Source organism: Leopardus geoffroyi, chromosome D3 (assembly GCF_018350155.1).
Source record: "Leopardus geoffroyi isolate Oge1 chromosome D3, O.geoffroyi_Oge1_pat1.0, whole genome shotgun sequence".
In the NCBI taxonomy this organism is placed as follows: Eukaryota; Metazoa; Chordata; class Mammalia; order Carnivora; family Felidae; genus Leopardus; species Leopardus geoffroyi.
In genome coordinates this window covers 580,389-597,406 of record NC_059339.1, presented here as the reverse complement: position 1 = coordinate 597,406, position 17,018 = coordinate 580,389, and the positions used below count along the sequence as shown (strand labels likewise).

The window sequence follows — 17,018 nt, the reverse complement described above, 5'->3', positions numbered from 1 at the left end:
GCTATGTAAGAAAAGAGGAAGAGCTCAAATGTAAGCCAAGAAACCACCATTTCTTTAACAAAAATGTAGCACATAAGAAATTCTATCTAGGGGCACCTGGGCGGCTCAGTTGGTTAAGCGTCCGACTTTGGCTCAGGTCATGATCTCACGGCTCATGAGTTTAAGCCCTGCGTTGGGCTCTGTGTTGACAGCTCAGAGCCTGGAGCCTGCTTCAGATTCTATCTCTCTCTCTCTCTCTCTGTCTCTCTGGCCCTCCCCTGCTTGTGCGTTCATGCTCTCTCCCTCTCAAATATTAAAAAGAAAGAAAGAAAGAAAGAAAGAAAGAAAGAAAGAAAGAAAGAAAGAAATTCTATCTAATTGCTTGAAAGTGCTTCCACACTGGACAAGCCAATCCTTACGGTAACTTCACCACTGGGTTTTCCTACCTCCTGTCCATCTTGCCCCTCGGGACACACTCCAGGAACCCGTCCGTGTGGACTCACCGGCTGCTTACGACAGGTAAGCTCACCTGGACAGCATAGCTGTGTAGGCATCACTGGCGTGGCCCTGCTCCCGGCTCTTCCTCACGGCAGGGAAGATGTCCTTCCTCACTCTGACAAGGTCCTCCACCGTGTTGAAGGACAGCTTAATGTAATTTCGCTTCAAACCCACCAAGTGATTTGGCTACAAAATGAAGAGATTGTGCTCATGAGCTCAAGAGAAAAAAGACTTTATTGGGGAAAGAAAATAAGGGGAGAATGACTCAAAGGTAAACCCAAGAATGGAAGAGTCAGCAAGTCCAAAGCACCTTGTCCAACTCTGCGTGTGGCACCAACTCTGCCACTGGACTCCTCCAGGACATACGGACAGTCACCGAAGCCCCGCCACCCATACCACCCCACAGGTGCTAAACTTGGCCTCCTCCCATCTCACCCCATGTGCAGGGCAGACCCAGCCTCATTTATCCTGGAAGGGCCAAGTGGTACTCACCAAGTCCAGATCCTCTTTGGGGACAGTCTCTACTTTAGCAATTTTACCCTGAAACTTCTTGGAGAGAAAAGATGAAACTTCTCGCTCACAACCCTAAATTGAGATCAGAGTGAAAGGACTTTCTACAGTGAAACCTGTCTTCCTGGCCCGTTTCTCTAGAGGCCCCTTTACGTTCAGTTCCAAAGCTCCCCATAACATGAGGCTCAGGTCGTGTGACCTGACTCTACTAACCACACTTACCTTTTTGGTTGCAATGTAGAAATATGGCTTGTAGGGCAAGGCCACCTGCGAAAGCCACCGACCATTCAGAGGCAACAAGAAAGAAAAAAGGGAGACGAGTGAAGACACGCTGTTTGCTATTATACTCGTGAGCAGCCTGGATCCAATGCACCCTTGCCCTTGGACACCTCTTAAAAGATGCTGCAGGGGCACCTGGGTGGCTCAGTCAGTTGAGCTTCTGACTTTGGCTCAGGTCATGATCTCAGGGTCGGTGAGTTTGAGCCCTGCGTCGGGCTCTGTGCTGACAGCTCAGAGCCTGGAGCCTGCTTCAGACTCTGTGTCTCCCTCTCTCTCTGACCCTCCCCCATTCATGCTCTGTCTCTGTTTCAAAAATAACGGGGCGCCTGGGTGGCGCAGTCGGTTAAGCGTCCGACTTCAGCCAGGTCACGATCTCGCGGTCCGTGAGTTCGAGCCCCGCGTCAGGCTCTGGGCTGATGGCTCAGAGCCTGGAGCCTGTTTCCAATTCTGTGTCTCCCTCTCTCTCTGCCCCTCCCCCGTTCATGCTCTGTCTCTCTCTGTCCCAAAAATAAATAAACGTTAAAAAAAAAAAATTAAAAAAAAAAAATAAATAAAATAAACGTTAAAAAAAATAAAAAAAAAAAAATGTGCTGCAGCAGGAAATTAAGAGCTGCACATATGGCAGGGGCAAAAGTCTGAGACAGACAACACTGCTCTTTCAGTCTGTCCAAGCTGGCTCCTCTTATGACATCCTAAATGGTGACCCATGTGGCTCCAAGGGACCTGTGTCCCTGACACCTCCCAACCCCTCTCTTCACAGCTACCACTTTGGACCCAGCTACACCTCCTCACTTGAGTGGGTTTTAGCTTCTTGGGGTTCAGGGGCTTACCTTAAATCTGCTCCCGTCATCTTGAATAAAGTAGTAATCCACCGCACTGACCAGGCGTTTATCTTCATCTAAAATCTCGGTCTACAAGAGAACCAGCCAGCACAGGCACCTTACCCGCTGCACAGTCCAAGACCCCTCTTGCTTTTCACTCTCTGGGAAACTGAGCACAAAAACAAACCCTTTCTCCCTGCCCCGCCCCCGCATAAACATCCTGCAGCCCCCCCATTCGCAAGAACTGCATCGCAGCACCTTTCAAATGAGGATTTCTCTCAATCCCTCCCTCATCCCTGAAAACTTCATTCTCATAGGTTAACAGGGACACCCTTCACCCTGGTCTTCCCAGGAGCCCCTACACGACCCAGCGGTGTGAAAGAGGGAAGCAGGAGAGCTACAAACAATGCGGTCTCCACCTGTCTCCCCCACTCTGCCAAGGCCTAGGCTGCTCCGAGGGGTGCAGCCGCCCTCCTGAGCGGGACGAGGACCGAGAAAAAGCCCAGGTGCTTACAGGGTGCATGTTGATGAGCCAGCCCGTCTTCTCACCAGGCTCCTTGAGTCTCTCAAACCCAAACCGCAAATCCATCTTATCTGTCCACTGACTGCGCTCCAGGCGCTTAAGTGCCGAGACAGAGGAAGAGGGGCCATCGTCCCTGAATGAAAGGAGGGAAATTCGTCTTCACCAATCATGACGCCATCTCTTCCCACAACCCTCCGTCCACCCAGTGTAACCATTTTGGATGGGACACAGGAGATGCATCCCCCAAAACACCTCACGTGTGGCAAAACAACGCATTAAAACAACATATGTCATGGGAAACACGACAGGCCGGGTCCTCAAAACACGCTGGACTCTGTAACCAGAGCACTAATACAAACAATCGTGGGGCGCCTGAGGGGGCTCAGTGGTTGAGCGTCCAACTTGGTCTCAAGTCATGATCTCATGGTTTGTGAGTGTGAGCCCCGCATCGGGTTCTCTGCTGGCAGCACAGAGCCCGCTTCAGATCCTCTACCCCTCCCCCGCTCTCTCTCTTTAAAAAAATAAACTTGCTCTGTCTCTCTCTGTCCCAAAAATAAACGTTGAAAAAAAAAATTAAAAAAAAAATTAAATAAAATAAAATAAAAAAAACTTAAAAAAAAAACAATCGTGACTGGACACTGCTGCCTTATGGGATACTAAAAATGCACGAAGTCCAGCATTGCGCTCCTGGGCATTTACCCCGGAGAAATGAAACTCACATTCACACACACACTTGTGCGTGGCTGTGCCTAGCAGCTCACTCATGATAACCCAAAGTGGAAACCACCCAGGGACTCCTTAACAGGTGAGTCATCAACCTAGGCTATATCCTTCCCATGCAATACTATTGGCCGATAAGAAGGAACAAACTTACCCATCAAGGGTATTATTCAGACTGAAAAAAGCCAACCCTCTAAAATTACACACTTCACAATTCCACTGAGATAGCATCCCTGGAATAATATCAGAGTGGACGACAGAGTAGTGGCTGGCATGGATGAGGAAGAGGGAGGAGCGGAGGCGGCTGTGGCCACAAAAGGGCAGCAGGAGGGATCCGTGGGCTAGAACTGTTCTGCGCCTTGATTGTGGTGGTGGTCACATACGATGTGCACACACACGAGTAAACACACACACACACACGAGTGTCCATGCACTATGGCTTATGGGTGCATGCGATCTGGGTGTCATTTCTTACAACTGCTTGCGAATCTACAATTAACTCAAAAAGCTGTTTCTTTGTATTTTTATTTTTAAAATGACCGTTCTGAAATGTATTAGTCTGTAAAGTGAAATCAACGTTATCCACCACAACAATGAGCCCGCAAAGCCGGCAGCGCAGTACACAAGAAAGCAAGAATCCTGATGACCGATCTGGCCTGGATTCTACTTCTGCCAAAATCGAGCGTGACAATTAAGTCATATGATGCACGTGATGTATACAGTGGGTGCTCAATAAACAGCACTTGGGATACTCATCAAAGGTCAACACAAATACAAGGGAGTATGTCTCTCGTCCGTAAGGGAAGATCCTACGCTAGCGGCGCTCGCTGAAAGCAAACACTCGAACGACCCACTCCGTCCACGCGGAGAGCCGGGGAAGCGCTCCGGGAACTCGGCCCGCGCCCCGCGCCCGCTCAGCCTCCGCACTGCCCCCCCCCCACCTCCGCAGCCCCCGCGCCCGCAAGGCCTCCGTCTGCACCAGTCGGGAGCGGAGCGAGGGGCGCGCACACGCCGCGGTCTGCACGAAGCCGTCCCCCACCGGCCCGCGTTACAAACCCAGGGAGGCGGCCCCACCTGCTGCGCCGCCACGTCGCCAACCACAGACGTTCCCACACAGACCTCGGAGCGAAGCGCACGGAAACCCAGTGCGAGCCCGGGACCGACGCGCCGCACCGAGGCGTCCCGAGCGGGGCCGCGGCGGCCGCGCGCCCCAAACGCCCGCCGCCCACCCGCCCGGACGGCCCGGCGCCCCTCACCGGCTGGCCTCGCCGTCCGCGCCCGGTTCCGCGCGCCGCCGCCCGCTGTTCCTCAGAACCATCGCGCCGCGCTCGCACCGCCCCGGCTCTCCCGGAGAAATTTGGCGCGCTCCCCCCAACTCTCGCGAGAGACCGGAAGCGCCCGCCGCTCCCTCTGGAGGCTCGCCCCGCCCCGCCCCGCCCCACCGAGCTCCAATGGCCACGGCCGCCCGAGGGGTGGCGGCCAGATAGGGACTCAGGGAAAAGTGTGCGGAGGCGGTCGCCGCGCAAGGCGGGGTCTGTCCCCGGCCGCGCTGCGTGCCGCGGCGGGGCGGGAAATGTCGGGCCGTCCCCGCCTGGTGCGGGGTCGTGGGGCCCCGGAGGGCGCGGAGCGCGGCAGGCGATGGCGTCGGCGGCGTCGAAGCTGCGGGCGGAGGCCGGGCTCGGGGCGCTCCCGCAGCGGGCGCTCGCCCAGTACCTGCGCCTTCTGCGGCTCTACCCTGTGCTCACCAAGGCGGCCACCAGGTCGGCGCGCAACGGCCGCGGAGGGGACGGGACCGGGCGGGGGGCGGCCCGGAGCTCGGCCGGCCTCGGGGACCCAGCCACGTAGATGCATCCTGTGCAGGGATTTGAGTGCGAAAGGCAAAATGTCCGGGTGTCAAAACGACCTCCCAAAGGCCTTCAGTTAGCCCGAGAGCTCAGCATAGGCGGCTCGGTGCATTCGGTCCTCACAAGCAGTTACCAGGGGCCAGACCGAAGGAAGGCACAAAGCGAAGGGCTCCAGGCAGACCTCCTGCTCTGGACGTGACCTCCTGCCCTGGAGGTGACCTCCGGCCCAGCTTCTCCGCGGGCGGTCGAAGCCTGACCTGCGCTTGTTCTGAGGTTAGAGTGGCTCAGGCGCGACGTGTTAAGATTTGTTTTTTTAGTCGGCTTTGCATTCGGCAGAAAGGTGACAACCCCCCTCCGCCCTCCGCACTCCCCCCTCCCCCGTCTGCTGGTCAGTTGCACCCATTGATTTGGGGTACTAAACTTTTTATGAGACATCGTCCTCCTCCATTACTTTAATTACTTAATTTTATAAGTTTGTCCGCTTTTGTTAAAGCCAGCTTTTCGTAAGTAGGTACAGTAACGCTTCCTGCGTGTCAGGCATCAGCAGCGATCAAGAGGGTAGGGACCCTCAAAGGCGTTTCTATTCTAGTGAAAGAGTGAGGAGAAACAGATAAATACATAGCAGAGATGAAGTGGTCGGGGAAGGTGACATTTGAACGGGAGGCTTGAATGAAGGGAGGGGACGAGGGGAGCCAAACCTCCCTGGGCAGAGGGTACTTCAGGTGCAAAGATCCCGAGGGAGGAGCAAGCTAATAATGGAGGGGCGGAAAGAAGACTGTGTTGCTGGAGAAATGAAAAGCCGAGAAAGGAAGCAGATCAGAAAGAGGTAGCCAAGGATCAGCTCGAGAAGGTGCTTATCACCCATACAAAGAATTTTGACATTTTTAGCCCACAGAGCTTATCAGAAAGTAGCTGTAGACCAAGCCTTGGAGCCACCGGGCCTGTCGCCACCTCTCTATTGACATTTCTGTTGTGATCACTGTAGTTTACATGCGGGTGTAAGAAAGAATACAGGGAGGTCCCTCGCACACTTTGCCCAGTTCCCCCCATGGGTAACATTTTGTAAAAGTGTAGTACAATATCACAGCCAGGCACTGGCACAGACACAGTCCACAGATCAGATTTTCCTGGCTTTCATTCTGCTATCCCCACCTTTCGACATAGGGACCTTACACTGGGGCTGCCTTAAAAACCTGCTTTAGGGGGGCGCCTGGGTGGCGCAGTTGGTGAAGCGTCCGACTTCAGCCAGGTCATGATCTCACGGTCCGGGAGTTCGAGCCCTGCGTCAGGCTCTGGGCTGATGGCTCAGAGCCTGGAGCCTGTTTCCGATTCTGTGTCTCCCTCTCTCTCTGCCCCTCCCCCGTTCATGCTCTGTCTCTCTCTGTCCCCCCCCAAAAAAAATACCTGCTTTAGGGGCGCCTGGGTGGCTCAGTCGAGCGTCAGATTCTTGATTTCAGCTCGGGTCATGATCCCAAGGGTCATGGGATTGAGCCCTGCGCCAGGCTCCGTGCAGAGTGTGGAGCCTGCTTGGGATTCTCTCTCTCTCCCTTTGCCCCTCTCCACCACTTGCGCTCTCTCTAAAAAAATAAAAAATTAAAACTAAAAACCTGCTTTAAAGAGGACTCCTCTCTACCCACCCCACCATGATCTCAGAACAGCCACGCTAAGTACATGCAGGAATGGCCCCCCTCTTGCTGGTTGCCCCCGTTTTCTGATGACATCTCTGTCCACAGTGGCATTTTGTCAGCACTTGGGAACTTCCTGGCCCAGATGATGGCGAAGCAGCGGAAAAAAGAAAACTCCCAAAAGCTAGATGTCAGTGGGCCTCTCAGATACGCCATTTATGGGTGAGTTTCACAAAGGGGCTGAACTAACCAGCAGCAGACTAACCGTGACAAAGCTAGGGTATCAAGACCAAGTCTCTGAAATAACCTAATTTTGAGAAATAATTTTTAAAAAGCGTTGAAGTCATCATGGGGAAAAAGTCAGAATGATGGATAACATTAACTTGTTTTATGGTTTTCATTTGGAATCGCATGAGTGGGGGCGGCTGTCCTCATTGGGCCGAGAGATCTGAGGGCAGATAATTCACCTGAACCTAAATTAGACTTCAAGACACAAAGACCGTGAAAGAGGAAAACTACTCAAATATTGCCAGTTGTTTCTGTTATTTTCATAGCTTAAACAACCAGAAAATAAATACCTAGGAATCCTGAAAAATGTCCAGTTTCGGAATCACTTTTGGAACTGCAAAGAACACAGAGATTCAGGAGTTTTACCCAATTAAATCCACGTCACGTTCTCTGGCCAACAATAGTGATTGTATAGATGGATTATTTTGAAGTCGTGTTTTGTTTTTGATCTAAAACTCACAAATATCCCTTCGTCTTCGGAAGCCCGCTGGTTGCAGCCGCCACAGCTGTCCTGTAATGTAGATAAAGAGAAGCCATAATCCTCCTGGAGGGAAGGAGGGAGTCAGGATCACCTGAGAGGCCTCACCCACTCAGGGTTTATGGCGTTGACTTCCGTTCCCTCTCACTGAGGACCCTGCTCCCGGCCACATAACCTGTGGCAGGACAGGAAGCCACAGCTGAGAACCACTTGTTTAAGGACTTCAGTGTCAAAAATGGGAAGACCCTTAGGTCCCTACCCCCCATTTTATTGCTGAATCTTACGGAACTGTGGATGTGTTTTACCAGCAGGTGGCGTGGCTGGGTTCAGTTCTGTCCCAAGCGTTCTACACTTGGGAATGCACAGTAGCAGGACAGACAAGCCAGTGCCCAGCACCAGGCTTCGCTCTTGCTAACTACCCAACAGGATTTGCTGAGAAGCTCTAATACCAGGGGTGCCCCCACTTACTTACTACTGAGCACCTCCTCTGAGCCAGGCCATGTTCTAGGCGCTGTGGACACAGCAGTGATGAGACAGACACAATCCGTCTTGTGACGCGTACCTGTAGCAGGGCCAAGAGGGCACCACGTGACTAGACAAATGAGATGAGGACATGTAGTGATAGATGCTATGAAGGCAGTGAAACAGGACCTGGAATTGAGAGTGGCCGAGACAGCAGCTGGTGCGTTGTCCAGAACAATGAGGAGGTCTCCAAGCTGACAGTGTTGAGAAGGAGCTGGCCGCGTGAAGACTGAGGGGGGATCTGGTCTATCAGGGACAAAAGACCATGCTTGAAGCAGATTCAAAGAAAGCCTGTTTTCTAGAAGGACCACACATACCTGTGTGGTCAGGGATGGGGGGCCCAGGGAGCAGGGCTTAGGACCTGGGGTTGGGGGGTGGAGCTGGACCCGAGAAGGACACATCCAGGAAATGGCAGTCCTGCTCACCCCCGCTGCGGGGCCTCAGGTTCTTCTTCACAGGGCCACTGAGTCACTTCTTCTACCTGTTCGTGGAGCACTGGATCCCTTCTGAGGTCCCCTGGGCTGGGGTCAAGAGGCTCCTCCTGGACCGCCTCCTCTTTGCACCGGCCTTCCTGTTGTTGTTTCTCCTCGTCATGAACTTCCTGGAGGTTGGTCGCTGCCATAGTACTTGCGGTAGCTCTTTGCGGGGCACAGCGATTCTTGACCTGGCATCCGTGGGTGGAATTCAGAGGGTCTGTGAACTTTCCAGCACACCAAAGTTGAAACTTCTCTCTCTTGTTTTTATGAATGTCAGACACAAACCCCAGTCACATTGGCGGTACCTGTCGGTCCGCAGTAAGAAATCACGGAGGTCTTGATATCACACATCCCCAAATATCTTTTATGTTTCTGGACCCCCTGCACCTGCCTTCAAGTCTTGTCACTGAATGTGTTAAGGAAGCACATATACTGGTCTATCATAAGATTCTTTTTAAAAAAAAAATTTTTTTTTTTAACGTTTATTTACTTTTGAGACGGAGACAGAGCACGAACGGGGGAGGGTCAGAGAGAGTGAGACACAGAATCTGAAACAGGCTCCAGGCTCTGAGCTGTCAGCACAGAGCCCGACGCGGGGCTCGGACTCGCAGACTGCGAAATCATGACCCGAGCCAAAGTCAGCCGCTTAACCGACTGAGCCACCCAGGTGCTCCAATAAGATTCTTTTCTGAATATTTTGGTAGCTGTATTCAGTATAGTTCCCTGGTAATCTTATATATGTTATATAAACAGGATGCTGAGAAGGGGGTCTATGGGACTCACGACACAGAAGTTTCAGGCCCCAATGGTATCGCAGAAGCCTGTGCTAATTCAGTGCCTGAACATCATAAGTGCTCTGAAGAGGCTAAGAGACCAGCATAGACTGAAAACCTCACAACTCACCGCAGGAGAGGCGTGTTCACGCAAATCACTAGGCATGTCTGTTCTAACGTGCCCAGCCTAAGACCCTTCCCAGTTCACTACACCTCCAGCCTCTCACCATCTCTCTGTCCACTGTGTGCCTGAGATGTGTCCTGTTCTGCCCTGAAAGTAATCGTTCCAACCAATCACATTCTGCCCTGAAAGTAATCGTTCCAACCAATCACAGCAGGCAAATGCTTCTGCAGGTTTTATTTTGAAGCAGCATCTTGAGGTCTTGTTACTGAAGAGAATGCCCCTGTGGCCAAAAGTGATCCTTGCGGGGGAAGCAGGAAAGATGCATAACCTCAACCATGATTGCTAGTAAGTCCTTGATAGTAAAAAGAAGTGTTTGGGAAGCCGTTAGAAAACCTGAGGTAGGAAGCAAAGGATACCCACATTAGAAGTGAAGGTACAGGAGTGTCTCTTTTTTTTCCTTCTAGCTACGAAAGGAATATATTTTTCATTAATAGACAAAGACCCTAAATCCGGATTACGTATCGTATGTTACCAAGGTGTGTAAAGCGCCCAACATAAATGCCTTGTGTTGGACCACGTTATACCACACACACGATAGATTCTTCTGCATCTGCATTAAAAAAATTTTTTTTTAATTTGAATATAGGTGACCCACAATGTTATGTTAGTTTCAGGTGTGCAGCACAGTGACTCAACCTCTCGATACATTACACTATGCTCACCGCAAGTGTCAGCATACGACTCTGTTAAAACATCGCTTTCTCTCTTCCCTGCGCTGTGCCGACATCCAGCATTTCTTGATCATAGACATCATGTTTGGACCACACAGTGTTTGCTAGTCCACCATGTGTCCGTCCCTTATCCAAAAAGGCTGTCCTCAACGTGTCCTCCCTGCGGTGGTACAGAGTAATACAAACGGCGGACATCTATGAGTACTTGTTCCAAGCCCCGCGTCGAGCCCTTCGTGTCATTTGAGCCACAAGGCAACCCCATTTTACAGATGAGAAAGCTGAGGCCCATGGCTTAAGTTCTCATAACTTACAAGCCCTTGAGTCAGACCCAGGCTTTGTGACCCCAGAGCTTCTTTCTCCTCCACGTGAGGTTTGTTTCCCCACATTCTTGACAATCATGGTTATATTTTTCTTTTAAATAGTTTGCAGGTTGATATGTAAAAACAACATATACATCTTTATAAGGTTGAATATCTTTTTATACACCTCCTATATTCTATGAACTTTGCTTATTTTCTATCAGTGTTGGCTTTTTCTCACTGATTGTGTGTGTGTGTGTACTAAGGAGATCAATCCTTTGCCGGATACAAATTGCAGATATTTTCCCCATTTTTTAGGTGTTTGTCTTTTTTTTTTTTTTTTAATGTTTATTTTTGAGAGAGAGACAGACAGACAGCATGAGCAGGGGAGGAGCAAAGGGAGAGGGAGACACTGAATCCGAAGCAGGTTCCAGGCTCTGAGCTGTCAGCACAGAGCCCAACGTGGGGCTCGAATTCATGAGCCATGAGATCATGACCTGAGCTGAAGTCAGACGCTTAACCGACTGAGCCACCCAGGCGCTCCTAGGTGTTTGTCTTTTAACTTCATATAAAGTTAAACATTTGAAGTTACAAAAATAGGTTATTTATAGTGTGTTTCTCCATGCAGGAGTTTAAAATATTCATGTATTCAAATATGTGATTCTTTTTCTTCGTGGGTTTCTTTAAAGGAAGATACTGGAAATATTCTCTTAAACTTTGTTCTTTTACTCTTACGATATTATGTGCATTTTGACAAATGCAAACATAATAGAAATATTCCATATTTTCCTGCAGTATTCTTATTTTTTTAATTATATGTGGGAGATACACTTGGCTTGTTTCTTCCACTTCAATTGCAAATTATCTCATTGCCATTTATCAAACAATCCCGTGGCTTGAAGTGTCAACTTTATCGTATACTGTCATTCTCATATGTACAGGCCATTATTTGGACTCTTCGATCTTTTGCTGGATTCTATTTCCATAGTATGTCTTTTATTTTTTAGCTTTTAATTACCATAATTATTAGTATTAATTACCATAGAGTATTTTTAAATCTTCAGTAATTTAGGCCTCCCCTGTTATTATTTTTCAAGATAGTTATTTTTTATGCACTTATCCTTTCAGATGACATTCAGAATCACCTTATTGGGGCTCATTCTTTAAAAACTCCTGACAAGTTTTGCTTGAAAAACGCATCCATTTTGGAGGCCATTTTGGGAAACACGAACAGCCAGGCCATAAATAGCAGCTCTGGTGCCCGCTGCCAGCAGTACGGGTCACACCACTTAATCAGCTCTGCGAGGAGCGATGAGGGTCTGTGCGGGCAGTGGGCACAGGATGAGCCTCGGGGAGTTTCACCGTCGGCTTTCTGACCAGGTGACTGGCTCCTGGTCCCTGCGGTGCTAATGAGACACACAGATGTGCTGTCTCTACACAAATGGAACAAAATCCACAGTTTTCAAAAACCATCATGTTAGGGGCGCCTGGGTGGCGCAGTCGGTGAAGCGTCCGACTTCAGCCAGGTCACGATCTCGCGGTCCGTGAGTTCGAGCCCCGCGTCGGGCTCTGGGCTGATGGCTCAGAGCCTGGAGCCTGTTTCCGATTCTGTGTCTCCCTCTCTCTCTGCCCCTCCCCCGTTCATGCTCTGTCTCTCTCTGTCCCCCAAAAAATAAATAAACGTTGAAAAAAAAAAAAAACAAAACCATCATGTTAGGGTTTGGGGCCCTCCAGACCGTGGCACCCCCGCTTCAGTTCTGAGGGCAGTGGTGATCACTTACTGTCCACACTCCCCTCCTTTCCAGGGGAGAGACGCAGCTGCTCTCTCTGTCCAGATAAGAAGAAGCTTCTGGCCGGCGCTGCGCATGAACTGGCGAGTCTGGACCCCAGTGCAGTTCATCAACATCAACTACGTCCCTCTGCAGGTGAGGGCCAGCTGGCACCATGCGGAGCCCAAGGGGGCCTCATCCTCCACCAGCCTTGTTCCTTCTTGGAACGATTGGTGGTTTTCTCTCCGCGCAGAATCATTAGCAGCTTTGGATGTGGACGGGCGAAGCGTGTGTCCACACCTCATCCCTTGGTCCCAGAAACATTTCTGAAAAGCCTCCAGTCCAGGACAGCTCGAGTTTTCCAGGGGCTCAGCGTTGCCAGTGCCTGGCCCCGTGGGTCACAGCTGGGCTTGCGTGCGGGAGTCGAGCGGTGGCCGAGCCCAGCAGGTTGTGCGGCAGCGGCGAGGCCGGCCTTACCTGCCCTGACATCAGCGTGCGCCGGAGAGGCAAGCGGCAGGCAGGACCCTGGGGGCAGGGATGCTGTCGGGGCGCCGCGCACCAGGTTCAGCCCTTCTGGGCACCGGGGGTCGCGGCCCGAGGCAGGCTGCTGAAACTGGGCCTCCACTCTGAGCACGGTGGGAGCCTGGAGGGGCTCTAAGCTGCAGGAAGAGCTCACCAGGGCAAGGCTGAGGGGCCCGCCGTCCTGCGCCGTCTTTACACACCAAGGGCAGCCCACCTGTGTCCAGCCCCAAGACCACGCCCAGGGCTAGAGATCTGGAGGCGGGGCTTGGCACAGCGTCTGCTCACGGCCGTGGGTGTATTACAGCCTCAGAGCAAGGATTTGCAACTGCATCTTAGGAATCCACTGCAGCCTTCCTACGCTCCCTCCCTCCCGTGAGGGTCACGCAGGGCAAGCTCTCACCCACCAACAAAACGCAGCAACACTCAGGCCACGTTTCTGTCCAGGGAAGCCCTGTAAAGACCCAGTGCCTGGGGTTTGGGGGAGAGCTAGTCACATAGGCACCCTCTGCCTGGTGCTTACCAGAATTCCAGACTCCCAGAAGGAGAGTCAGTGCTCAGCAGAACTGCTTTGTTTTAGCGAGCAGTCTAAGCACAGAGGCCATTCTTATCCCTCGGGGAAAGGTAGGAACCCACAGGAACTCTAAGTTCCCAGAGCCCAGGCAAGGGCTAGCCACTCTGACGGGCCTTTCCAAGGAGAGCAGCCTCAAGCTTTTTTTTGCACACCATTTAAGTAACCTACTTGGTTTCCCCCTGGTTTAGAAAGGAGAGATAGACCTGAGGCAGAACCCCCTGGAGCAGAGCTCCATTGCAAGGATGGGAAGAGGGAGGGAGGTGCAGGCTGGGTGGTCACACACACACACACACACACACACACCAAGGAGTAGCAGAAAACCAGAAGGTGGCAGTGACACAACCACAGTCACTGCAGGGAGTTAAAGGAAAATGAAAATCAGTTAGTTTCATTGACTTTCACAACAGTCCTCATCAATTTAACAACAATCCTCAGCAATTTCAGTGGCTCCGTGAGGGCTGAAGCCAGACTGCTGTGAATTGAGCAGTGGGTGGGGAAGTAGAAAAGAAATCGTTAAGTCTGCGAAGTTCTCTCAAGAAGTGTGTGACGAGGTGGGGAGAAGGGATAGGAGAGGGTCTCTGAAGCTTGGAGAGGCCATATTCTACCCTAAAGAGGGTGCATGGGGTTTGGACACAGGCAGAGGGATGCTTTGGACAGAGGCTCTTCTTTACTAAGACAAGAGAGTGGTGCCTGTTCACTGGTGACCTCCCATCCATACCTCTTTCCTTGGGGAAGGCAGAGGCCAGGGCGGGGCCACACTGAGGCAAAAGGAGGTAGGATAGGTACTTCGAGGGGAGAGGAGGGGCAAACCTGTAGAGGACGGCAGAGGGAGCCGGCTGGAGCCCCTCGTGTACGTGGACCTAGGGCTCCAGGGTGGCAGGGGAGCAGGGAGAACGGACTTTTGCCAAGGAGTATAACCAAGGAACAGCAAGGGAAGGCAATGAGGGCTTTGGGCCTTGTATCCTAATGTATGTAGCAAAGGAAATAGACACAGAAAGGCAGAAGGGCTGAGGATGTGAAGGGGTCTGCGGATGGGAGAGTAGGAGAGCCTGGAAAATGGAACCCTTCTGGGCACCCTGGGGACAGAGCGCCAGGAGGCTGTGGTCACGGTTTCCATTTGAGGTGGTCGCAGGCAAGTGCCTAAGGGGCAGTGAAGCTTATTAAGCAAATACTGAGCACCTACTGTATGCCCCACTGTTCTAAACTCTAGGGGTACAGTGATTAACAAGACAGACCAGACTGCTACTTTCATGGAGCTTATATGCCAGGGAGACTCCCTGACTAAAGGCATTTCAGGTGGGAGTACATCCATGAGAGCATCAAAGCAGGGTAATGGCTTGGGGTGGGGGGGCTGGCGGCCACCAGTGGGCTGGGTGAGGCCACCACTTGACCAGTCGTGGGCTGGGAAGCTAAGCCAGGAGCTAGTGCTCAGCGAAGGAGGATGTGGGACAGTTCTCGTCAGTTTCCCCTCCCGGCCTGTAACATGGCTAGGCAGAGTCCCGCTCACCCCTCCAGCACGGTGCTCAGTACAAAGTGAGGCTCAGTGAATACAGTAGTAGGCGGATGGGCTCAGTCCCGGGGGATGGGTGCCTGGGAAGCGCAGTCAGGACTTCGCTCACGGTGGCCTGTGTTCGCTTTGGCAGTTCCGGGTGCTTGTTGCCAACCTGGTGTCTCTGTTCTGGTACATCTACCTGGCCTCTCTGGGGAAGTGAAGATGGCCTGGAGTGAACACACCCAGCTGTGTAGGGACACCTGCCTAGGGTGAGAGAGCAGAAACCACCTGGTCAAGACTGTAGCTGACTCCAGATCACGTGGTTCAAGATGGCGAAACAACCTGTTAATGTAAGCATCTCGTGTTTTAAAAAGGTAGAAACTGTCTTCGGGTGATGCTGCCTCAGAGTCGTAGAATGCAGTAGCAATGATTGCACTTGTCACCCTGAATTGAGTTAGGACAACAATAAACTATAATGTAGCCTTTTCCGTGATGGTTTTAATTTCTCAGAATAATTGCTGTCACTTTGGAAGAAGAAACGGGTGGCTAGAGGGCTCAGATTTTTTTTTTTTTTTTTTTTTTTACTTAAAAAAAAAGCTGTGGTTAAATCTGTTCTACAACTGCTTACCTCCGTGGAGCCGTTGGAAGAGGGGCCTTCTAGAGCAGGATTTCGCCCTGCGAGAACCATACGTCACCTTTCAGTGGATTTTCTGCTCTGTTATCACTCATTCGTTAACCTTCCTTCTCACCTTTTCTCATTCTCAATATCCCATTCTTGTTTCATAGCTACAATACCCTTGGATCTTAATTTTATATTAAAAAATCTCTCTTGGGGCGCCTGGGTGGCTCAGTCGGTTAAGCGTCCGACTTCAGCCAGGTCACGATCTCGCGGTCCGTGAGTTCGAGCCCCGCGTCGGGCTCTGGGCTGATGGCTCAGAGCCTGGAGCCTGTTTCCGATTCTGTGTCTCCCTCTCTCTCTGCCCCTCCCCCGTTCATGCTCTGTCTCTCTCTGTCTCAAAAATAAATAAACATTAAAAAAAAAAAATTTAAAAAAAATAAAAATAAAAATAAAAAATCTCTCTTCTGTTGCATATGCTGTTTCTATTTTCTCAGGGTTCAAGTTTTTTTTTTTTTTCTTTCCTTCCTGTTTTGCTCTTTCTCCCAATCAGGATTTCCTCCAAAGTCTGCTAATCATACATCAGTGTTTAAGAGTCAGAGCCACTCAGGTGGTACCCTCCGTGTGGGCTGACCAATTTGGCTGGAGATGACCCATTTTCAGTAACTGAGGCCTTTTCTCTTAGACTGGTCAGTTTTCCCGGAGAGGAATTCTTTAATTTCTTGCCCAGCAGAAGGGTCGTGGTTGTAGCAGAGCATGGTATAAGCCTAGTGGCCAACATTCTTGTGGCTAACTAGAGGAAAAGAGTTAGAGGTCCTATTAGTATGTGAACTCCATAATCTCAGCTGTACTGCTGTATCTTCGTCTCCGTGGTCTGGTGTCCTCAGATCCACAGTCCTTCTGGTTTAAATCCTCTGGAATGAACGTCTTCTGCCATGAGGGAGGTGAGGTATTCACCTGAGGGTACAGGTCACAGAGGGTGTGCAGACGACAGTCTCTTAAAGGCTCTTCAATCAGTCCTCCTTTGTTCAACCCTATCCCCTTCCTAAGAGGTGGGGCTACGGCATGTAACTCCCAGATTCTTCCAGACTCACTGGACTAACTGAGCTTGTTCTGGGTTTCCCCACAATACTGGCAACTGATGCTCCATTTCTCAGGTCAAAGGTGATCTGATTTCCAGCTTCCAAAATTTTGTCAACCGGTATTTTTGCTTTGTTTCTTTCTGTGGACTAATTTTTTTCCTTTCAAAATCTTTTTACTGTCATTTTAGTAATCAGCCTTCTGGAAGAAAGAGGCATGAATGTATGGTTTCAAGACACCATGTTTGTTTGTTTGTTAATTTATTTAAAATAATGTTTGAGAGAGAGAGAGCATGAATGGGGGACGGACAGAGAGAGGAGACAGAATCTGAAGCAGGCTCCAGGCTCCCAGCTGTCAGCACAGAGCCCGATGTGGGGTTCGAACCCATGAGCTGTGAGATCATGACCTGAGCCAAAGTCGGACGCTCAGTCAACTGAGCCACCCAGGCGCCCCCAAGGTACCATGTTTAAACAGAGAT

General features: G+C 51.0%; 2 protein-coding genes across 5 annotated transcripts in view; one reads left to right on the top strand and one right to left on the bottom strand.

Annotated features, from left to right (window-relative positions):
• The window catches only part of POLE (DNA polymerase epsilon, catalytic subunit), a 46,927-nt gene extending 42,212 nt beyond the window's left edge, over window positions 1–4,715 (bottom strand). For both annotated transcript variants that reach the window (XM_045457785.1, XM_045457786.1), the window contains exons 1-6: window positions 4,587–4,715; window positions 2,602–2,743; window positions 2,097–2,177; window positions 1,210–1,254; window positions 970–1,062; window positions 509–663 (exon numbers count right to left, since the gene is read on the bottom strand). In XM_045457785.1, the coding sequence (XP_045313741.1) occupies window positions 509–663; window positions 970–1,062; window positions 1,210–1,254; window positions 2,097–2,177; window positions 2,602–2,743; window positions 4,587–4,648 (578 nt within the window). In that variant the 5' untranslated portion in view covers window positions 4,649–4,715. The remainder of the gene's footprint in view (window positions 1–508; window positions 664–969; window positions 1,063–1,209; window positions 1,255–2,096; window positions 2,178–2,601; window positions 2,744–4,586) is intronic.
• A 71-nt stretch (window positions 4,716–4,786) lies between these two features.
• PXMP2 (peroxisomal membrane protein 2) lies at window positions 4,787–15,330 on the top strand. 3 transcript variants are annotated; one of them, XR_006707523.1, is made up of 6 exons: window positions 4,792–5,090; window positions 6,908–7,021; window positions 8,532–8,694; window positions 12,296–12,415; window positions 14,563–14,648; window positions 14,996–15,330. XR_006707523.1 is itself a non-coding variant. In XM_045457820.1 (5 exons), the coding sequence occupies exons 1-5, from the start codon at window positions 4,969–4,971 to the stop codon at window positions 15,062–15,064; spliced, it is 588 nt and encodes a 195-aa protein (XP_045313776.1). In that variant the 5' UTR covers window positions 4,796–4,968; the 3' UTR covers window positions 15,065–15,330. The 3 variants fall into 3 exon arrangements, 2 of the variants coding, with proteins under 2 accessions (XP_045313775.1, XP_045313776.1); XM_045457820.1 differs by lacking the exon at window positions 14,563–14,648 and having other exon boundaries at window positions 4,796–5,090; XM_045457819.1 differs by lacking the exons at window positions 14,563–14,648; window positions 14,996–15,330 and having other exon boundaries at window positions 4,787–5,090; window positions 12,296–13,106.
• The last annotated feature ends 1,688 nt before the right edge of the window (window positions 15,331–17,018 follow it).